The 24,050-nt window shown below is 45.9% G+C and overlaps 1 protein-coding gene across 11 annotated transcripts; it reads right to left on the reverse strand.

The window, feature by feature from the left end:
- Nucleotides 1-291: 291 nt before the first annotated feature.
- On the reverse strand, nucleotides 292-23,803 carry LOC118506576 (beta-TrCP). Of its 11 annotated transcripts, XR_004905517.1 has the most exons (11): nucleotides 23,561-23,764; nucleotides 20,904-21,310; nucleotides 8,504-8,726; nucleotides 5,507-5,693; nucleotides 5,158-5,422; nucleotides 4,896-5,087; nucleotides 4,334-4,596; nucleotides 4,064-4,253; nucleotides 3,840-3,989; nucleotides 2,043-3,757; nucleotides 292-1,966 (listed from the first exon to the last, which is right to left on the reverse strand). XR_004905517.1 is itself a non-coding variant. In XM_036043923.1 (10 exons), the coding sequence occupies exons 2-10, from the start codon at nucleotides 20,955-20,957 to the stop codon at nucleotides 3,473-3,475; spliced, it is 1,809 nt and encodes a 602-aa protein (XP_035899816.1). In that variant the 5' UTR covers nucleotides 20,958-21,310; nucleotides 23,665-23,803; the 3' UTR covers nucleotides 292-3,472. The 11 variants fall into 11 exon arrangements, 10 of the variants coding, with proteins under 10 accessions (XP_035899816.1, XP_035899824.1, XP_035899817.1 ...); XM_036043923.1 differs by having other exon boundaries at nucleotides 292-3,757; nucleotides 23,665-23,803; XM_036043931.1 differs by having other exon boundaries at nucleotides 292-3,757; nucleotides 20,904-21,307; nucleotides 23,665-23,787.
- Nucleotides 23,804-24,050: the final 247 nt, after the last annotated feature.

Consider the following 24,050-nt stretch of genomic DNA (forward strand, 5'->3'; position numbering starts at 1 on the left):
ATATTTTTCCCAAAAGCGAGTTCGGAGAGGTTTGGGGGTTATAGCTGAAAACACGGAACGCGGAACGTGAACCTGAGGTGCGCAAAAGAACCTATGTATTCTAAAGATTGCGTTCCCTGGCGGCAGATTTTTTGGGCAAAACTATGCAAGAGCTAGTGATCCGTACGAACGGTACACGGAGTGAGAACACCCGATCGGAACGGAGCGGAATCAAAACACCGGTACGGTTTTACGGGTATTGTCCGGTTGTTTGGTTTCTTTCTCCTTACGTACACACACGATTGCTGGTTGTATCATTCTATCGTTTATTACCCACCTCACTTCGTTCCGCAACATTAGCTTAACCCCCAATCTGCGTATTCCTTTCGGTACTATCACGCACCTGCCGCTTCGTTCTGCTTCCGGTACAGCAACGGTGCACACAGGCATAATGTGTTCAGAGAGAGAGAGAGGGTGGGTGTGGGTACGCCCTTTTTTTGTTTTTGTTTGTCTCTTGCTTCTGTCGATCGACAGTAACTGCTTGTTACTTCCTTTGTTCACTGTTTTCATTCACTTCTCTACTGCTTATATCCTTTTACCTTACTATCTCACCATCAGAGAGCCGATTTTTCTTTAACTCTTGTGTGTTGTTTTGCGTGTGTGTGTGTGTGTGTGTGTGTGTGTGTGTGTTTAGATTTTAAATTTAGTAACTTTGCTTTGCTCTTTTGCTAAAACATATTACATATTTTTGTTTCATCACATAAACACCGTTGTTTGGTGGCTTGCTTTGATCGAGCCCCAAAAGTAGTCGCTCGCTCTCTCTCTCTCTCTATCTGTTTCGCTTTCACTTCAGCTTGCTTGCTTTTTTTTTGTTAAACCGGATAAGAAGAATGCACAATTCGATTAGCTTTACCATAATAATATGCTTAGTTTGTCTCTCTCTTTTTGTGTTTTGCTTTACCTTTCCTTCTATGAGCCTTTTTTCCCAGCTCATTTGCTCGCCCCATCGTTCTCAATTTATTAGCCAGTTATGTTGTAATAAATATATGTTGTTTTTTTGTTCTTTTTTCTGTGAAGCGTGAATTCTCTCTCTCTCTCTCTCTCTCTCTCTCTCTCTCTATCTCTCTCTCTCTCTCGGTCACTTTGCTGTTGTGTTCAGGGAATTGGCTTTATTTTGATAGAAGCAGAGCTTCCCCCCCAGAGTTCAGTGCACAAACGAACGAACTTGCTTCAAATTCACTTAAACAAATAAAAAGCTTAAGTAGCTTGCGGTCTGTACTGATAAAACGGCAATATTGATCATAATAGTATTGTAATAAATTGTTGCTAACGAAAGTTGGGAAACGACAATTACAGTAACAATCGCTCTTCTGCTCGATCGTCGAATGTTATCCTTTCCAGCTTTACCTCACTCACACTCACACACTTGTTAACAACAGACGGCACAGCGTCGTTTCCATGACAATCCCAATGTACATCCCCGTGTTTCGGCGCGCCTTCTCAATGTCGCACAGCCTGCCTTTGCTTGTGTGTTGCTTTGAACCAGTGAACACACTAATGTTTTCACTGAGCTGACAAATACTTACACGATGACACACCAAACATTCCACTATTCTATATTCACTATCAACTCAGGTCAGCTCCGTGTATGTGTGGGTGTGCCTATCTTTTGTTCAGCTTAATCACACGCCAAAATAGAAAATGGAAACGGAAAACACACACACACACACACACAGCTCCGCATCCTTAAGCAAAACGAGCTCTTCCTTTTCCACCGCACATATAGCGTAGTGTTAGTGATCCTTGTGCCGGCTTTTTGGTTTACTTTTCCAAAGCACGATCACGCTCTCTACTTATGAACACACTTTCGGTTATTGATTTACGCGTTTTCTGTTCCCTATACACACACACACACGCGCGCACTCATCCATCCCAAAATCGCACAACAGCAGCCTGGTGCACAGCAAGTCGACGGGGCTCTTCAACTCTTCAATACAACAACAAAAAAATAGTTTAATACAAAAGAAAAACAAAACACTCACATTTTAATGCTTTAACCTCACTTTTGTTGCATGCTTTTCATATTTTACACTCATCTCTGCTTCGTTTTAGTAGTTTCGGAGTTACAATGGTGATTGGTGTTGGGTAGTGCGCTCGAGAGCTACCGGGACGCCTCGTCTCAATAAAATGAGGGCTCTGAGTGTGCTCTTCGGCTTCTTCGCCCTCAGTGAGTGCTACCGGGAGGCCTCACCTCTCACGTGTTAGTGAGCAGTGAGCAAAAAGAGCTACTTCACCCAACACTAAAATGGTGATGGTTGTTGTTGTTGCCATTATGTTCATATTATCATCAATAGATCGTTTCTTCTGTTTTATTCAAACTTTACTGCTACAAGGTTTTGCCATTTTCGTTTTTTTATTATTAGGGCTATATAAGAATCAGTTCTGTTCTTGCTCTGTATTCGGCCCTTTGCATGGAGACCGGGTGCGGGTTACGTTTGCGGGTGTTTGTGTGGTTTAGGAGATTTCGACACCGTGCCTACTCGTTCCTTCCCCTTTCTCGCTCTCCGTGTTCTATCGCATTCACCATTTTTGATCCTTTCATTTTCGATGGCCCATTGGCAGCAATCTGCGAAGCGCCCCGCTCGTCGTGTTACCATGACAACGATTTTAGTTGATGCTGCCTATCATTTAACTGTCAAGCTTATTTGGAACACTCTTAGTAGGGGTGCTGCCTTCGGTTCATCTTAAAAACGGGAGTATATTTTTTTAGATAAATTACCTGAAATTAACAGATTTAATGTACAAAGAAAACAAAACGAATAAGGAAAAGTAGAGAAAGAGATAAATAAACACAAATACATTCCATCGAACTAGTGCTGCTACTGTCTGCTCATCGTTTTGTCCAGATTACTTCTCTCACACACACACATTCACATCGCTTTCAGCAGACATTTCACTAGCGTCTTCCTCTACTAATATTTTCCTATTGGACGAAACAACACTCGTTTCGCTTATAAATTACACCTTATTCGTTTGATATTGCTGCGCGTATGTGTGTTATATGCCAGTGTCCATTCTAAGAGGGGGGGGGGGGGTGGTTTTTCGTTAATATTCTGCTAAAAGCCACAACACCTGACGTGTCTGTATATCACACTCTTTAGCTTTTATGCCAATAAATACCAGATTGACCGTAAAAAAAAAACAATCCAACGGTGAATAAAAAGCGCATCAAAGACAGGAGAGAGAAAGAGAGAGAGAGAAAAAGGTACCACACACTGTGTCTCGATGTATGTATGTATGCGTGTGATTATGTATGTGTGTGTGTACACGTTGGACAGATAAAGGACAAAACCCTAAAGATCACGCAGGCGCATTTTTTTTTGTTTTGTTTGTTTTGCTTTGTTTGATGAGAAGGCTGAGTGTAAGGGTGTAGGTCTAAAGGTTCTGCGCACATCATCATCCACTCAGCAAGCTCCGGAGTAAAGATTTCAAATTAGTCGCTCAGATCATCGCTCTGATGGTTGTTGTTGCTGCTGTTGTTGGCGGCACCGTTGTTGTTTGTCTTGTTCAGGTTGCCACCTCCTCCTCCTCCTCCTGCTCCTCCTCCACTACCACCACCGCCTGCGCCGCCACCACCACTGCTGCTGCTGCCAGCGCCACCGCCTTCTGCAATGGCGGCTCCACCGGCAGCGGCCAATCCCATCACGCCACCGTATCCTGGTATGCCACCGATGGAACCACTACCGCTACTGCTTCCACTGTTATTGTGATGGTTACTCTGCGGGGAGGAAAAGGGTGCCATTAAGTATTTTCGTTACGAACGCGGGAAGAAAGGAGAGAGAGAGAGAGAGTTCACTTACCGGGCCGATACTGCCACCGGATGACGGGGCGGTCGTTTCCTCCTGCGGCGAACAGTTAAGGAAATCCCATATCAGGATGGTATCGTCGTGCGAACTGCTCACGATCTGGAATTCGTCGAATTGCAACCGGAATACGCGTCCGGTATGTTCCTGAAGCGAAGTGAAGGTCACAGAATGTATCGGATTCTCATATCCATCTACCCCAGCAAAAAAAAGCAACTTACCACCAACGTTTTCAAGCACAGCGTGTTGGTTTGTGCTCGAATGTCTAAGGCAGCTTGGAGATCCCACACTTTGATTTTGCCATCGTACGCCCCGCTAACGATGCGCTTCGAATCGAACCGAATGCAACGAACGAGCTCTTCGTGGCCCTCGAGGATTCGCAAACAGGTACCACACTCGATGTCCCATAGTCTGTAGTGAACAAGAGATAAGGGGTAGCTCGGTTTAGCGACACAATCCGCGCATCCGCCCAATCGCCACATCATAATCACCTTATCGAATTATCCGAACTACCGCTGACCACTAACCGGTCGCGGTACTGTAAGCAGGCGATGCCCCGTTTGTGGCCGTTCAGCGTGCGCAAAAACTCACAGTTCGTCGAGTTCCACACCTTAATCGTACGGTCGCCGGACGCCGACACGATGTACTTCTCGTCAAAGTCGACCACATTGACGGCGGCCCGATGTCCGACCAGTACGCGCCGCAACCCAATCTCGGTTGGCGAAACCATGTCCCACACGGCGATCGAGCGGTCCTGCGGAGGAGATGGAAAAACAGTTTAATCGATTAATAGGGCAATAGAGAAGTATTCAGGACTGTTTTAAGTATTTATACGCCTAAAGTTAGGCAATCGACGTCCAAACTTCAACTCTTACTAAGAGTCAAGGACGATGGTGCTGCCATCTATTGGTTGTTACCAAAACTAGATTATCCAGCTCACTCAAGAAATGCACAAAACTGGGTAGATACGGATCGCAATATGCCTTTTCTAATTTAGATTTTCTTCGGGTAGCTGGATAGGGCTCGAAGGTCGTCCAGCTTCCCTTTACGCACCTTTGAACAGGTCACCATCATGCCGTTGTTGAAGCGCAGATGTAGTACCGCCTCACAGTGATGTATTAGGGTGTTGACCATTTCGCCCGTCACCACGTCCCACACGCGCACCGTCGAATCGCTGGACCCACTAATGATGACCTTATCGTCGTACTGTAGGCAGAGCACCGACCCGGTGTGCCCTGTTAGGATCTAGATATCGGGTGAAAAAGATCGATATTAACCAAAAGCTCTTGACCGTAAAACCCCACCCGCCTCTTACCATGCAACACTGGAGCGTCGAACGGCTCCAGATCTTGATCGTGTTATCCCGCAGGCCGGACACAATCTTGTCGTCGTCGTACTGCAAACAGTAGACGCCCTTCGAATTCTCTGACCGGCAGTTTATTCGCTGTAGATTGTGATTGCCCGTGCGCCAATTGTTCTCGATCGCTTCGATGTCCTTCATGATCTTCGGGAACAGCTCGCGGTAGAATTTGTGTTGCCGTAGCGTCACACCCGGCCGCGGTATGAACAGATATTTGATCCTGTGGGGGCGGCGATGGAAAGAATGCACAATGCATTAGTGTCTCTCGTCTACCGGGTCCTGGGGTGGTATTAGATTCGCTTACCATCCCTTGCGCTCTGCTAACCCCCGCCATAGGGAATCGGTGCGGACGTTTCGTTCGATCAGCTTCTTCCACAGCATGCCTTCGGAGATGACGCGGGACCATTCTTTGCAGACGCGCTCCGCCCGACACAGCGACTTGGCGTCCAAATAGGAGAGAATGTTTTCTGCCACGTGGTCTAATCCTTTTGCTGAAAACAGGGGAGAAAAAGGAGAGAACAGCAGACGTAAGTATATTGGGAAATCCTTCGAAATGGCACTCATGCTTCCTAGCATTGCTTAACATTGATCGGTGGTTCTCGTATCAAGAAGAGCAGCCAGATGAAGCTTTTCCACTCAAACCTGATAGTGAATTCTATGTACCAGGCTCCGGTGGGCTGGTAATGTTATGAGAATGACAGCGGACAATTCAGTCTTTGGCAGAAATGAAGTCCAAAAGCGTCCGCCAGGTAGACCGGGCTGAACGATGGGCAGAAGACCGAGCATTACCGTGAGCTGTCTAAAGCACTTGTGAAGAGTCCTAGACGAACTCCGCGAGCTGCACTATGCCATCAGAGGAATATTGGCACCAGAAACCCTAACATGAAGCATTAGCAGACGTCGATGAGCTATCTGGAAGCGCCATTAAGGATTTCTACCCAACAGTTAACCGGTTGAGACCGTGTGAGACCCGTGTGAGAAGTAAGTAAGCACAAACGGCACGGGTCTTCGGTAAATCAAACCAACACAACACCATTCCCTGAGTGTTAAACTGTAGAAACCTTACCACACAAGCCCACATTCGAAAACTCCTGCGGCTCATTTGCAAGGATAATTATCACCAGCCAAAAGCGAAGGGACAAGTTACAAAAAATGCCAAGGAAAGCAGTATTCAACTCAGCCGGGAGCATGCCTGAAAAAAAGGGGTTCAACAAACTCAACTGGACACACAAAAACAGCAGCAGTAAGCTAAAGCGCAAGCTTTAACCCCCTTTGTATGTGTTCTTTAGCCGAGGGTTAATTAAACTCGTTCGGCACGCCAAAAATCCTTTCTTTCTTCTGTGCGCCATTACCAACCAAGCGTCAGCCAGCCAAGATGGGGGTGTAGCAGATGGCAGATTATGAGACACGGTGTTAATAATCATAATCTGGAGGTTGTGGGGCGGGGGTGTGTGTGATTCGGTCAAATGTCGTGACACCGAGAGAAAGGCGAATTTACTCCAACTCCTAACAGCTTTTTGCCTTTACTTACACGTGACAAAAGGCTCGACAAAGGCAGACAGAGATCGTTATGTTCGATAAGCTTAATGCAGTAACCTTAATATTCTGGACAGCGTAATTAAAATTTGGAACAGCAAAGCTTCGGCAAGGTGTGTAAGACAACGTTGCCTTGCTAATTTGCCTTCCAGACTTTGAGACAGAAAAGATGACTTCTTGTCACGATTATCGTACGCCCTCGTTTTGCGGAGGGACAGAATTTTTCAATTATCAGCTGCATGTGAAATCTGAGACAGCCTGAGTTCCAGCCCGTTTTGAGGTAGCTGGATCTCTGTTGGGCCATCGTCTGCTACCCTTATATCGAAGGATCAGTACCGATTTGAGGTCAACTGACCGTGGCCCTATGTCCACATATCGTCTCGCATGGTAAAGCCTGTGTGCAACATTATTTACACGACGATAATATGTTTGCTTCCAACCAGTTCCGAACTTCAGCCATTAACTATGATCCAGGGCGGCTGTAGACCAGTTAGGCACTGAGTGGCGCCCCTAATGACATTCCCAACGTCATTTTCGACAGCTTAAAACGAACAACTCCCCACCACCCCCCGGTGGTGGTGGTAGTTCTCGACCACTTTCGATTAGTTCCGGTCATCTTGCTGGACGGACCGCGTTACAGCAGGCCGATTCCACTTGCCGTTAGCACAGCTGGCGAACAGGCATTTGCAGTCGGGGATTAAAATAGGTCACTGAAAGATACCCCGAAAAACGATGATGACCGTCCATCGAGCCCATTTTACAGGTTAGGTCAAATAAGGGTTGGCCTAGACAGGGCGCAGAAAGCCCGGAAAGTCTGCCGCCGACAGGAAAATCGGCGATTTCGATGTAGGTTAATTGAGTATTAAACGGTTTCGGAACGGGACAAGCGAAACCAATCTCACCCGACGAACCCGACTGTGGTGGTTGGGAACGAAATATAACCATCTTTTAGGGAATGGCGGAAGAATTACACACCCTCTTCAACGCCACTTGCGGTGCGAGGGTTGATTTTTGCAACCCGTTTAGATTTTGTTGGAAATTTTGCTATCAATTCTTGCCGCTTGGAGGATATCGATCGAGGGTTTGCTGTGTTTGGATATTGAAGGTAATCCAGCGAACCCATGCTAGGTTTGGTTGTATTCTTAGCGAGGTATTGCATTGGACATTCTAACAATTACTTTCTGATCTTTGAGCAAAACGTCCCGAGCGAAATAAAATTGGTCTAGCCACCAACAAAAGCATTGAGGCCATAACATCATTCCTTCTTAAGCAGTATGAGAAGCAAGATTCCTCCCCAAGCTTGGGACACACAAACCCCTGAGTCCCAACACAATTAGGGCAAAGAGAATGTTCCCTGCAACGCGTATTTCATTATTTGCACCACTCCTCTTGAGCTTCTTGGAAATTAACGGGTTTCTCTGGGTCCTCTTTTGCTTTGTTTCCTGTTTTCCACCATCACCAACAACCAAGATGCACACATTCTGAGTCGAGAAGTTTTTCAGCCACGATCGGCCCGATAGTTCCCACCCCGATAGGACCAGTTGTGTGGCCATGGCCTTACAACCAATCTCTCTCTCTCTCTACCTGACCTACGGGACAGACGACGCACACTCGCGTAGCAGCAACCAACCCTCACTTTGACCCACTTTTGCGAACTTCCTGTTCACCGCAGGGATGGTGTTGTGGCTGGCCGGTTGCTGTTGACCGATCGATTAGGTACATTCATTGGCTCGTCCATCATCCCTCGCACACCACCAATACTTACTGGGCAGCAGTGTGATGAAGTCTCGCTGGAGCATAGGTTTCAGGTAGGCGTTGATGTGTCCGTGCTGGTAATGGCACATGCGGGAGAGAAGATGTTCGACAAAGTCTACCTGGTTGGCCTGGTTCCATTTGGTGAAGTACGACAGACAGGTATCGCGCTCGGTCTGAAACGTTGGTGACGGTTCTTTCTTTCGTGCCGGATCGTACAGTATCTGGGTGGTGTACTGGAATGGAGGGAGAGAGAGAAAAAACGGTGGGAAGAAGATGATTAGTACATCGCATTGATCTATAACGGGTGGGGCGGATGGTGTATTGCGTGAATCACCACCATCTTTGAGGCGCTCTCGACGTTTATCAATTCTTAAGCTTAAAGTCATCACAAATTAGTCATTTTGCTACACTCGGCAGGAATTACAATCAACAGGTGCTCATAATCATTCTCTGCACCCAATGATGTTAAATCTTCTTAGACTTTGGCTTCTCCTATAGAAGCTTCAAGCACATCTCGTCCTTTGATAACCAATTCCCCCAATAAGACGGGTATAATCAAGACGAGAGAGCAGATAATCGCAAGCCGAGATTTTCTTGAGTATCCTCGGATAAAGACTAACTAAGGACTTTGTAGCTATAGACAGGACCACAAATCCGAGTATGAACCTATCAGTGGCTGATACAACTGAATATTAACAAATTAAAGCCTTAGTTAATATTTTTTTAAATACAACAGAATTTAAAACCCTGAACAGCATTAAACGAATCGAACGTGATAACGTATCGAGAGAAGATAGGCTTACAGCGAAAGCACACTTAGGAAAGCTTAACGCCGGTAATCGCGGGAAAACTGCATTGTGGACGAATATAGAGCTGCGGCACTTGTGTGGCACACGATTCCTTACCTCAAATGTTAACAGTAATCCAAAAACAGAGGCCTTTTGCGGACGATAATGGCGTCTCACATTGATTACGGGGAATGTTCGCATGAATTATTGACAGCCAAACGTTCGCCAAACCGCATAATTTAACGAATCATTTTTATTCCGTTTCTGTTACATTTGTTTTATGCACCAGAGGGGGCAGGAGTTTCAGCAGCTAGCGTGCAGCAATTGTTACTACACAGCTCTCCATTAAGGCCAGCTGCCAGCCAGCCAGCCATCCATCATTCATACAAGACGGGCAAAAATGTGGCAATTGGTGGAAAACAGCGCAACGAATCAAGTGCGCGAATTTGATGTTGAGCGCGCTGGAAGGCCAACCAGAAGAAGGGGCAGCGGGGAGAAGCAACCACACGCACATTTATTTAAGTGCGTTTATCGAACATTTAGTGCAGTAAATAAATCGCCATTTAGCAGGTGAGGAAAGCGTTTCCGCAATATATTTGAGCAAATTTTCATTTCGCGAACGTTAATGCGTATCGCACACTAGCACTCGCGGAAAACTACCAACGGCCGTGGTTTTGTTTATGGGCGAGAAAATTCAGCAATTTAGAGGGAAAGTTTGCTGAAAGGCACAAAGTTCTGTTACTCGTCAGTATTTAGAACAAAATATTTAATTATTTTTCTTGCTGAACACAGTGAAGTTGAACTCAGCTTCATGCACAGCAAGGGGTTTTTATGGATCAAAATGGGTTAAACAAAATTAGAATGTGCCTGAAGTCTCAATCTTCCTTGTCTAATATCTTATTAAAAAAGGCCATACAATAGTGGGCCCCACAAGAATGGATTCTGTTTAGGATGGAAATTCAAGTAAATATGGAATATGATGCACTTCACCTTGACTCAAGCTAATGTGGAATCTTTCTATGCATTTTACTCTACTGATGGAATGATTCAGTCTCGAAAAGACAACGGGGCCGGTCTTCATACGGTAGTAGGAACGGGGGTTCAAATCCCATCCGGACCATTCCCCCATAGTGAGGAGTGTGACTATCCAACTACGTGGTATCGCTAAGTCTAGTACGCCAAAAATGGTGCAGACATGACCTTTAAGGGGTCGTTAGGCCAAGAAAGAAGAAGAAGACGATTCAGTCTCGAAAAGGCTGAATCCCGCTCAGAATCGAGAAAGTGCTTTAGATTCCAATTTTATTTTAAATTTTTCTCATTTTCCTTTACAGAATCCAGTACATCCAGTCCACGGAAATAAAGTTGATCGAATGACCACGGCACCAATTTTTGGATACAAAAACCGTGGAGCATTTGAATTAAAAACAACAGATTTTCGTGCCACACCGGCTCGCGGGAATTTTTGATGTGCCCAAAACATGACAAAACAACCACACTGAGAAGCACCGGAACAACGAGCATTATTTGACCTGATTTCGTTGCTCGAGTGGTGGTACGTGTTCGGCTTGGCTTGCTAACACATGTGTCCTCGTCATCCGCTCTTCAGCTGTCGCTGCGGTGATGAGAAACAAAACGGCAACACACCACACAAAATAAAATAAAACGAAGGGAAAATCCTTGGCTTAAATGTCTTCTTTTTTGCACCCTCTTGTCGGTGTACTATAGTACGAAAACGATTTGCATCGTTGCAAGCACAAAGAACAGAGAGAGAGAGAGGGAAATGTGCAACGTCTGCATAAAACCCTGACGACCGACCACCAACCGACACATGGCAGCAACAAAACATTTTGCACTTATTTGAGTCTCCATCCATTCGACGGTAGACGCTCTCTAGCTGTTTGCGGAGCTGATATTTTACGTTCTTTTTTTGCTGGAGAATTATTTTTTAATTTGCAAGTTTTTGTGCTTGTGCGTTAAGTAGTGCAGCCGCTTTGATTTGGGCAACAGGGCGCAAAAAAGGGTGTCAATGAAAATGGGCAAGGCCAATGTCAGCGGCCGAAAAGTAAACCATGGTCAAGCGATTCTCGAGCGAAGGAAAGAAGCGTGCACAGAACGGGATGACTGTAACGGAATTGGGACAAAATTGCGTGGCCAAATAACGACAACAAAGAACTTGAAGGTTTCGGGGAGAGGTGTGACGGCCAGTTTTTTTCGACAGCCAAATGAAACACGTCCCCTTTGTCTAGCCAGATGCAATGGACGGGTCGCAGCATCGAGACCTGGAATGGAGGATTCGTACCGGTGAGTTCTACTACAGTCAGGCCGCCTATCCAACAAACATTGTATTGGGAAAACTTGAATAATAGTGGAATAGTGGACAATTCTTCTTCTGCTTCCTTGGCACTACAACCTCGAGAGGTCTCGGCCTGCCATTTCTGACTTTCTATGACTTAATTTTACCCGTAGTAAAGTAGTCAGCCCTGCGCACGGGTCACCTCGGCCACCGGACCGCCCCAATGGAGTGAACAATTAGTTTAATGAAAAATAATCTTAATATTCAATGAGGTGATCATGTCTCCCCAACAGGTCCCTCTCTCATACAAACACCATCGCGGGTAATCTGCACCGAACGTCGTAACATTTACTTTTAATATATGTGCTTTTGTTTGTGTGTGGAAAATCCATCACACCATTAGCTAACCACGGTGAAAAACCACCCGCACCTCCACCCTCTATCTGATCTGATTCTGACCCAGTTATGCGCGCGAACCTCTTCTGTGTGGATCTATTACTCATCCTCAGGTTTGGAGGTGATATGTACCAACAAAAGAAAAAGAAGCACCTGATAAGCAGTTGGCAGCAACAATAGTTAACGAAAGTTTCCCCGCTAGCTTATGATGCAACCTGGCATCGCTTGCACACGTAAATCATTTAGGTGAAAAACAAACGGCTGTAAAACGAAACGGCACGTCGGACGCACATTCCCATGCTTTTATGACCGAAAAGGGAAATCACCATCCAGCAACAATACGTGCATATGCTGCATGCAAATCACAAAGACGTTCACTCGTTTGAACAGGCGGTGAGGAGGATCGCTTTCTTGAAGCATTGCTACATTCTTGCTTAGAAGATCGCTCACTCGATGTAGACAGTCTGTTGGAATTTACACTTCGAAATCGAGAGTAAGGTTCGCTGCAAATTACCGTGTGGTTAGGCTTTGAGTCAGTTAGCAACAGTCACCAGATATGATCGATTCTGGAACTCAGCGATTTCGGAGTGCAAGACTCAAAAAGATCATCTTGTCACTAAGTACCTCCAGAAAGCCATTACTTCGAGGTTGGACCGTTAACAAACGATGACGGCTCTTCACCAAGATTTTGAGGTTTTACCCTGCTAGACTTTTTCTCCCAGATCCATGATAATTAGACACAAACTACTAATGCTTTGAAAGCCAACGTTGAACAAGCCACCAACTAGATTTAGCTTGACTTATGCATCTAGAGTCTTTGGAGGTAATCATTATCAGAATCGTTAAATTGAATAGTTATTGCGTTGCGACATCATTCTTCTAGAGATCATAGAGAGATAAGAGCAGGCGATCATAACGACTAAATACTGGAAGTTTGATTTTATTGAATTAAACACATCCCTTTATCTTGTCGATAAGTCTGAGATATGCTGAGAAGATGCTTCCTTGTCTTCTGTTTGCAGGCAAGCCTCACCAAGGGGGGCTTGTTTAACATTTCAAAATGATCCTTAGCCACTTAACAACTTGACCTACTGCCTACTACCTTTCGTATCGACCCACAACCAACCCAGAAGCAAGATCTAACCCAGAATAATGGTAGAGTTGCTGATGAGCACCAGTTGCATCCATCACTTCAACGCCGCCGCTGTCGAATGCCTTTGAACGAGACGAGACACACCTTTTCCCTACAACATTAAGCAAAAAAGGGCACAAAAGAGCTGCAGTTTTGCAATTTGGGTGGGTAGGTAGGTAGGTAGTAGCTACATCGCTTCTGCATCTTCAACGGGTGCTAGCGTCACTTTCGCTCAACACGGTGGTATTGAATAAGGTAATCCAAAATTGCACAAGATGGCAAAAGGCAAAGATGAAGGCAGACGTTTTGAATAGGGGTGATTCTCTCATGGAAAGACTGTCATTGATTCATATGCCCCCCTTTGAATATTCCCGCTTCATTACACTTTGCCGCAATAAATTAGACGAACCTTAATATAATGATTTGATAAATGTCACTTAACTTGACAAGATACACAACATTTACGAACTGAAACAGAACCGCTATCTTGTTGAAAATCCCCAATTCTACCTTTGCATATGGAAAGCTGCTGACGATTTCCACGACTGTAGAATCCACATGGTGGAATAACGATGACAAAGAGGGCACCACCACACACAGCACAATTACAACTTCCGCTTATTCCGGTTTGTTTCTACCACGCACACACACACACACACACACCCAACATGGCCAACTAGTTTCAAGCTCCCTTTCTTCATATAGATAGAAGGGTGCTCTCACTTCCCATCTTCTCAGAGGCTTCTTCTTAGCAACGACATCAACCGAATGCCGCTGTGATCGAGGTTAGGTTAGGCACACCGGGGTAAGCTTTTCACCCGAGAACCGCGAGGATCGAATGCATAAGCGTTCCCCTCGCAGCTCATCCGGGATATAATAAACTGGTTTCCCTGGTTGGGACCGGTGGTTTAAGCATTCATTATTTCGATAGCTTTTCGATCGATCGAAAGCAGCAGTAGACGGAGCACACAAGCAAATCCGAAGGGTTGGAACTTCATCAGACAGTATCCACTAGCGCTGAATATGTTTACACTATTTAGTCTAACGATTCGAAAACTAACGTCCGGAAAATTTTAAAGGATTTCTACAAGTAAATACAAAAGTAATGAGAGTTGTCTAAAACACACTACGCACAATTATATGCAATTTGGAGGTGTGACCTAGACTTCATTACGTTTTCCCCTGTTTTCGGAAAACTCAGGCAAGCCTGTACGAGACCTGCCGGGCGTGTTTGTTAAGCGATGCGTGTGGAAACCACGATTAGTACACAGTAAAGTTTGACCCATTTCTGTTCCAAAGTCTAACAAATTTCCATTTCATCCAAAAACCGTGCGCTCCACACCCCTTTTTTCTGTGTATCGATCAAAAGTTTTCCTTTCGACAGCCGACGACGACCTTGCACAAAAGAAACTCCAACCACCAACCACCAAACCGTGGTTCGGTTTCCACTTTCTCTAAAGGCCTTTTTAGGGCAATAGTCAGACTGCTGCCGGAAGCAAGACAAAACATAACCAAGGCAGAGAGATGATGAATTTTTAATTCGATCTCTCATGTAGTGGGGGTGGGGGGGGGGGGGGGGTGTTGGCTTCTCTCCTTATATGGTGCCACTTTTCTTTTTCAAGCATCCATCGCAACCACACACACGCATCCATCGCAACCACACCCATTATGTCAAATGTATCAGTCGTGGCCACGCTGCTGCTTCACGCCTCGGGGGAGTGTGTGGTGAGCAGCACAGCACAAGTTGCGTGACCTGAATATTGGTACTTTTTCCTCGACGCGGCACTTTCAACCCGGGGGAAGTAATGTGAGGGGGTTGGCTTTTTCCCCCAAAAAGTTGGATCAAACTGTATTGGCAGTGTGAGCTATTGTGACGGTTGCTGAAAAATTGGGCTAACCCGACAGCAGGACGTATGGAGAGACCTTCCAACGATCATTCTTACATGCAGCGATTACATTAACATTACAGAGTCGAGCATGGATCCATTTTAAACAGCTCAATTCAATTGCTAAATGCTAAATGATGCTAAACGTGCATAAGAAAATCCCTTGTATTTTTTCTAAAGAGCTTCTCTTTCTTGATCTTCATCTCGTACTAACGTTCTAACAGACACTCAAAGCACGTATAGAAACGATACACGAGAGCACCATGAGAGAACAGGTTGATGGAGACCTCACCGCCACTCCAACTTCAACACCAATCTCCATTGACCTCGATTCGTACATTCAGGTCGCCAGCCGTAAAGCGGGCCACCACATACATTGAAGGGTTAAGCTAGGGGGTGGCGGGCGGAGCACGAGAGGGATGACAAGGAACCAACAAAAGGTGGGCACACGGTCACCAAATCGCGACACCAACCAAGGCTAGCAAGCGTAAGGAGACCTAGAATGGTGTGGCATGCTGTTGTGGCACAGGTGGACACTCACACTGCCCGAAGGTTGCCTGCATCGGATACAACGACCCGCAGTCCACACACATTACCTACAACGATGTGCCCTTATGTGACTTGTAGCAGCGAGCGGCAACCTGCGGAGAGCCTGTCCTCTGGCGGACACAGCGGGCAAAGAAGTGACTTCTTATCTCTAACAGACGATGGGACTTCAATCACTGGAAAGCGTACGGGTGAATGGGAATGGTGGCGAATAGGCATCTGTTGTACCGTTACTGAACCTGATCCCCATGCGAGGAAGAGGAAGGAAGACGCTTTTCTTGACGCTCATTTCAGGGTCAAGACTTGATCCTATTTTTGTGTAAAAAAAAAGCTCCAAAACTGTTTAATCCATTCACCGGGCTTTTGAATTATTAGAAGTGGATTTGGTTACTTTTTTCAGTAACGCCCCATAGAAAATCATCTGTGAGGATAAGGTCTAGGGAGTTAAAATCTGTTGTTTACCTTAAGCCGTCTGAAGAAAAATGTGGAGTTAACCCTACACGCCTTTAGAGAATAACCATCCGAAAATCATCACAGTTTAGGGGAAATAAAGTCTGCATTACCTCGAGAAGAGTCCTAGCAAGATTCTGGTTCATGTCTGAGTTTATTCAGAGAATGCAGGGTAATCAGGCAATGAATTATTCTATACTTGAAGTGGGGTCCATCTATTTTTTTCTGACGTATGTAACATTAGGCTATATGAATCAAAGCTAACTTCAACTTTTGATCATTTTTTATCATGCCCGAGCTAATGCAATCCCTTCAACTGATGTATGTTGCATATCGGTGGTAGATTGAAATAAAACAGAAAAATCCCTTCGACAACTAATGATGGCTAGGTGGCAAAAAAGGATTTGTAGCATCAAAAACTAGAGCAATGGGAGGCAACAACTGACTGCCAGGCAACATTTAGCGGAATACGATTGTGAAGTTTATAACAATATGGAAAAATTGAGCAATATCGTTCCCGTTTTTGCGTGACTATCTCGATGCAGTAATTTCCGATCATGTAATCAATTAGATCCGTATCATCACACTATTGTAAATATATCACAAAAATCGTCTTAATCCACAATCAACAGCATTCGGTCCCCTTATTTTTCCCTCCTTATCAAACCAAAACAACGCAAGCAAACCGAAACAGCTGCTATCTCTGCAGATAGACCCCCCCGTCCAGCAGTATCGTAATTGCAGCTTCGTACTTTATTCTCTTATCAACTCCTCTCCGAATCTATCATCACACTTTAAGGCTTCCAATAGAAAATAACACCAGCAAATGTAGACCACCGCGAGCACCGCAACACATTGATCAACGCAGTTTTTCATCAACGGTGGCTGCTGCTGCTGCTGCTGCTTTGCTTCCTTTTTGATCGAGCTGCTGCTGTTGATGATGATGACGCGAAAGACGCAATTACACTATCGCTCGTTCGGTATATAAATTGATTTATTTTTGGACCACGAGGTCAGTGGGACAGCGATGTTACGCGCTGCAATCGGGTATGGGCCCCACGACATATGGCACTCGGGCGAGTTGCAATTTGCGCTCGGAGGCGTAGTATCCAATTACGACACGAGATGCATCTCGAAAAGAGAGACCGAGAAATCACGAACGAAGAAGAAGAAGGACCATACGATACGACGAGCAAACATACGATGATTCGATTGAATTGTGCTAAGAAAATGGGAAAATAAAACGGGTGAAAATAATTTAAACAAAATAGAAACCAGCACGTATCTCGTTGACACGGCTGTTTTGCCACAAATCGTGCATTGGCATGACTCACGGTAGCAAAATGAAGTGAAGCAAAAAAAAAAGAGGCAATATCTGCGATAAGATAGCGCAGAAAAAAGGGAACATTTCAAGAGGAGTAGCAGCAGAGCAGTAAATACAATGGTCATGAGGATTCAAATAATGCACGTTGCACTGCAATCGAGACAACCCGAATCGGGAAAAAGCTTCTTGTTGTTGGTGGTGCGCTTAGTGCTTCTTGTTTCCACTTCCGGGGAGTCCAGAATTTCCCCACTCCTTTCACAGCGGATGTAATAAAACAAAGAGCGCGCAATCCGCATACAGCACGCAGATCCCCTACAGAAACAAGTTCTGCACGTAAAACACGCGGAAAGGCGCAACAACAACAGGCTCGAAAGCCAAGTGCGAAAAAGCACGCCGAAATAACCCGACATCCCGCGCGCGCGTCCCGACCTATCCCAATCGCAATTGCAATGTGCAAGAGCACCGCAATTGCATCATCCCGTCATTATTGCACTCTCGGGGCCCTCGGGTTGTTTGATGAGGCGGCGCAGCAAGCAACCTGGTCGTTTTCCCGCAGTGCTGCTGCTGCTGCTGCTATCTTTTCATCATTTTAGTTATCGTTTGATGTTGTGTTTCGGATGTTGCGTGCTCCCCCCTGTCTGCTATAGCTTTAGTGTTGGATTTGTTCGAAAGCACGGGTACTGCAATTATTATCCGTTGTCAAAAGATGCAAATCTAAAACGACTGTCCGTCGGCAACAAATAAAAGCAACGCGGTAGCAACAAGCGAGTAGGTAAGGGAAAAAGGTCAATATCGTACGTTCAACTCTTGGTGAGGAGAAGGCGCAACCAAGTCGCTCGATCAACGATCAGTAACACACACAGCACCACAACCACAGTAATAATAATAATAGATGGCCAAGATTTGCCTTTCAGTTGCAGTCCCTACGGAATCCCGCAGTCCTCCACCAATGCGCATGTTCCTTCCCACACTTTTTTTTGTTTTACGAGGTCACTTCCGCTTTAGGGGGGGTTCGCAATTCACGCACCCCGACCGACCCCGACCGAGTAAACACCCGCTGTTGCTACCGGCAGCATTAAACACATTTGGTGCTTAAAAAGACTCTCGGTACGCACACAGTTTTGCAAGCCAACGTTCAACGACAATTCGGTTCAAGCAGTCATGCATCTGTGTCTAGCGTGTTTACCTTGTATGAACCACCTTCCTCTTCTCCTACCCGTTCTTCTCCTCCCGAGCAACGATCTCGTACAGCGATGGGATCCGGTTCATTTCCGGTCGGTCCCCATGATCGTAGGTGAACACGATCGAAAAGCTGCGAGCACACAACACGGTGAAGCGTACCGAGATCGGATGACAATGGTGCCGTTCTTGTTGTGTATGGCGGTGTTTCAATTCATTTAGGACAAAAATGTCTAATTATCAGCAAGCTTAAGGCACGACGGGCCCAAGTGTAGCAAGCCATCAACAATGAAGCCGAACACCACAGAAGAAGAAATGAGTCACACGGAGGCAAAAATGAAGAACCAACCAACGACAGATTTGGAGCAAAATATCTTTTTGAATACTTTTGATCTTCTTGGCACACTTTGGAATGGAGCACACAAAGCACCCAAGTTGTCTTTACTGATAACTTTGCTCAAACGCTTGGTCATTTACCAGGCTTATAAGAATGGCCATGACCAAAACACATCTGAAGTCCAGTGGAAAGTGGATGGAAAACTCTCATGGCCTTTTGTTAGCAACGATCACAACATGCGCAAGGATGCTGGCGGCCAACCGGTCCTGCCTTATCCATTCAAAAAATCAGTGCCACAAGGGGGGGGGGGGGGGGGGGCGGGTTATCGGTACAGAACATTTATAATCCTAGATTTCTTACGCCTATGAGACATGGAAGCTTGAGTGTCGATGAAGAATGACACCGGACGACCCAACCCGTAAAGTATTTTTTAGTAAATGTTACACCACATTAACATTGTTGGCTTCCTGTTGCTTTTATGTGAACGCAAGTTCTTTTTCTTGAGCTTTAAAATCACCACGAGCACTAGTTCTGTCAGTGCTGACTTTCTTGGCTTAGTTTACACGTAGCCGGAAACTTAGCGAGCTACGAAAGCGAGATTTAATTAATAAACATAAACGTCGCCTAACATAAGCATACCTGGCCATCCCAAAAAGGGCCCATTTTCTACATCCATCAGTGTTGCCCTCATTTGCGAGCCGAGTTCCTCTCTACATGATTTCGTTCCTCTAGGTCAGGTTTCAGCTCAGCCCCTGCCTCACGGCAGCAACAGCGAGCAGGGCCAATTCAACGCTAATACGGATGCAAATGAAGAACTTTCTCTTTTGGAAACGTTTCTGCTGGTACTGCCGCTGCTGCTGCTGCTCACCGGGTATACCGGGTTGAAGGTGAGCAGTGAGAATCGTTCGTCCACCACAGCTGCTCATCGACTGGCTCGAGAAAGTTACTCAGCCAGCCCTCGTCCCGTCGAGGGGAGATGTGGCGTTCTCACTTTTCGGTGCGTGAAAAATGCAATAATTATGCACCCACGTGTGTAAGTGCCCAAGCCTGCGTGCACACTCATTAGCGCAAAAAACCGGTAAGTGTAAGAGGCACCGGTTTACGTATGAAGGTAAAAATTTAATCATCGTAATAGATCGAAAGTAAAGGTAAAAACCAGTACAAAAGAAAAACACTGACATACAACTTATTCGCATGCCGGGAAAACCTCTGTCCAACGAACGAACAGATAACAGCAACAACAACCATCAGGAACTGAGGAAAATGGCATCATTTGCGGAAAACGGAAATTTATCGAGCGAATGAATGGAAAGTGATGATGGCATTTGGGGAGTGAAAATGAAAGGCAAAAGGCGATGCGTTCGTTGCACTTGGCTGGTTGCACCCCCCCACCGGCTGGCTGGCTGTTCATCACCTCACGCGCTTGTTGGCGAATGTTCGCAGGCGAAAGGTTCCACAAGTTTTCCTTTCCGGGCTGCAAACGCCACAGTGCGACGAGATGGCGATGGGGGTACGATACGACGACTCCACCGTCCCAACCGGAGAGGGACCCATTTTCAATTTGTTACACACCGTTGAGGTGGAGAAAGTAGTGAGTGACTAATTTAATTCCACAGTTTTCCACGTCGTCCGCCGGCTGGCTGATTAATGTACGAGGGATGCACAACGAATGCACAACAATCGCAGTTTTGTAATAGAGACGATGATTATTTGATAGTGCATTAAGGATGCGCATATTTACAGTGTGTGTACAGTGGCCGGTCAGACCTTTCATAACTACTAATTTATTCAGATTCGGGGCGGTCCAGCGGTAGATGCGACAGCGTCGCCGATCTTCACACGGCAGAACCGTAGCTCAAATCCCATCCCGGGGGGCTGTCTTTCCCCCCAGATACCCAGACAAAATCAAACCAATGAATCGAAAAGGTGGGCATGCCGAGACGCGAGGCCTCTCTCGAGGCTGTGTTTGTAGCCAACAAAGAAGCTTCGCTAAAGTCTTGGCTATTTGAACCATCATCATTACAAGCGCTCAGTTGCTACGATACATGCAGTAGTATATTTACACCAAGCGCATCTCACCTGTGACGTGCTGATCCCGTCGTCCATGATTTTATCCGTGTCCATTTTCATCATTTCGGTATCCAGGTTTACGGTGCGATCCGCTCGCTTGCTGGAGCTGCTTTATTCGCTACACCACCAACACTACTGCCACCACCGCACGAACAGGAGTAGGTGGGGGCTGAAGTCACTTTGAGGAAGTCGCCCAATGCAGACGACTGACGACCGCCGTTGGCTGGCTGGGTACGGAGTGCAATTTCGTTTGACAAAATATACACCCGAATGAACCGAACGATCGTTCAAGAACGATTTTACAACGCTTAGCGTCGACACACACACACGCACACACTACACGCGTAAGCTGGCTGGATCGGTGCTGCTGACACTGGCACTGTCAGAAAGCTGCTACGACGCTAAACACGCCACTACTGATACACAACAATAATATAAACAATTAATTCTTTGCCTGGGAGATAGATGAAAAGCTTTGCAATGGTATGAACAAAGTGAAGATTGCTTCGGGCTGTTTCACTTCCGCTCGATCACAGCAGCCATTGGAACGAGATTAATCCGGGGACCAGGGCAATAATTGTAGACGACGATGCTGATGGTTCACTGCTACAACCAGCGATAATGCTTTATTAGATCGTTGCTGGCTGCGATTCATTTGACCCACACGCACACACACACATACCCACTGTACAATACAACAACAAAACAGGCAATAAGCGAAATATGTGTTAGATTGGAAGGAACTCATCGAAATATCAAAAACAGTAGCAGTTAAAAATATCCACATAGTGGTCGGATGTTATTTGGATGTCTCCATTGATGAGGAACACAAAACCATCAATGCGTCCTGCCAAGGAGTGATCGTTCGCTCCATTGTAATGTAGGCAAATAGGAAGGGACATCGTGGTCATTGCTTCATTGTAATGAGTTGGTCAACGGCTTCCTGCAAAACAACCACCCATCAGAAATGCATTTATGCAGTGCGGTGTGTACACCATCATCTCGCACATTCACTGTTTTGTGTCGCTGCGATGATGATGCAGTCAGTACCAAAACAAAAAGGCACATGTAAAGGAAGAAAACTCAACTCGACCGCGATCGAACGTACTCGCTCTCCGGTGTGTTCTCCCGAGCCGAATGATGCTCGCCACGTCGTCTCACCGTTTGAGATGAAAATCATCATTCGCTTCCAACACACTAGAGCACGCGTTTTTCCTCACACAGCTCTTGCAATTCTTGATCTCTCGTTCCTTGGCTACATATTGTGCACATGGTGAGAGAAAATTTCCATACAGTTTTCCACACGCACAGACACCACACACTCGCCATCCACTGGCGTAGAGCAATGTGACATTTCATTGGTTTCGCGGTGGGTTCTCCACGGATGCGTCAGCCACACATTTAGCACACGGTACGCGTAATTAAAGGAAAGCCCACCCCCCAAACACTTCATCTTTTCTTGCCACAAAACCTCGCACACATACACACATTCGCACATGCACAAACGGGTGCTTGGAACAGTAGATCATCATCGCCATCATCTTCCTGGCAAAATGCTTTCGCATACGGTTGCTATTTTCACATAACAACGCGCTTATTCCGTTAGCTTCTTCAACCTTCTCGATACTGTGCACACACACACTCACACACTAAAGCTTGTGCGCACGCACACATACACTCACACTGATGCAGTGCTGTCTGCCATTGTACGCGCGCGGGTTTGCTTTGGTAACCAAGAAGAAGGAATTGCTAAGCCTGCTGTTACGTTTTATTTCTTTCCATTGCTCCGTACACTCACACAAACACGGGCGCTCGAACACACTGGCGAAGAAGAAAGGTGAATGCTGTTTTTGCTAATTTTTATCCAAACTCGACTGGAATCTTATCGAGCAGCCAATCGTACATTCGCTACCGTCACTAAATACACGCAGTTCAGTATCGAAATCGATACCAGCCCCTAAAAGATTAAACATTTACTAGGCACCCTTTCGGGGACAGCTTTTCCAACACTTCACGCGCCGTGCACATTACGAGCGAGCCAAAAATGCACCCTTCGCCTTGCACGAACAGGAAAAAACTTGTACACGGTGGAATACATCCGCAAGCGTAATCAATAAGAGCCTCGATTTCACGTTATTCCACTCGTATAGGGGCATCATCACACCATCAACAGCACTACGACCACCACCAACACCAACGCACACTGGGCACAATGGCGGCGAGCCCGCGTACCACCTAGAATGTCACCTCGAATCCGCGTGACGAACGGTGTTTTTCCAACCGAACTCACGATCAATTCATCGTACGTTCAGCCCAACCGAGAAGCTGGCGAAGGATTGAAGATTCGCAACTGGCTGCCGTCCGGTTGTGTACGGATTGACGACGCAAGCACGAAAGCCTATAGGTGGCGGAGAATCGACGTACAGTTCCTTCATATGCACCTGCACGGGAGTATGAGAGTAATTGTTCATGCTTCGAGTGCGCGCGTGTGTGTTTGTGTCATCGAGAGCTGCTCTCGGAAAACCCGTTCCTTTCTCTTCCGTATGCTCAGCACGGTCTTTACTAGAAATACAAAAAATCACACACAAATTTCTGCTCCACACGCTTGCTAATCGCGCACACACACACACGCACACGGGGCCAGCGATCCACACATTCGGTCGTACCTTCGCGATTTTGCTTTCAAAACACAATGTTCCTGTTTTGGGAACGGTTTACTGCACGTTGCAAGACACCGAAAGCAGTACGAGGATTCTGCTAAAAAAATCACCTTCACGCGCGTGATGTACAGCGAATACAGTTTCGATTGTAGGAATCGATACGCAACCCGAGAGAGAATGTGCACTTCACGCTCGATATATCTTCCCAACTAGCGAACCGTTTGACAGCGCGCTTGGTCGTCGAGTTGAAACTGTCAAATGGAAACGGTCGAGCTAAGGGTTTGCTCGAAACGCAAGATGATTTAAATCATCTTCATCACAATTGTGAATAAATTATATTTATTATTGTTTTGGTAAAATGAAGGTAGATAAAACTTTATTCTAGTTTCGCAGTTGCAAAGGACCATTAAACTGAATCTCAAATTCATCGTATCGCTGTGCCTCCCGAGCACGAGAAATTAATGTAAATAAAAGGGAACTGTTAAAAAGAGTTTAG

Source organism: Anopheles stephensi, chromosome 2 (assembly GCF_013141755.1).
Source record: "Anopheles stephensi strain Indian chromosome 2, UCI_ANSTEP_V1.0, whole genome shotgun sequence".
Taxonomy (NCBI): Eukaryota; Metazoa; Arthropoda; class Insecta; order Diptera; family Culicidae; genus Anopheles; species Anopheles stephensi.

Bases quoted from the DNA above. Each gene is read 5' to 3' on its own strand.
- LOC118506576 (XM_036043923.1), bottom strand. From the start codon at position 20,957: ATGATGAAAATGGACACGGATAAAATCATGGACGACGGGATCAGCACG. The intron at 3,990-4,063 runs GTAAGTTGCTTT...ACTTCGCTTCAG, and splicing joins TGTGCTTGAAAACGTTGGTG to GAACATACCGGACGCGTATT. The intron at 3,758-3,839 runs GTAAGTGAACTC...TCCTCCCCGCAG, and splicing joins CCGGTGGCAGTATCGGCCCG to AGTAACCATCACAATAACAG.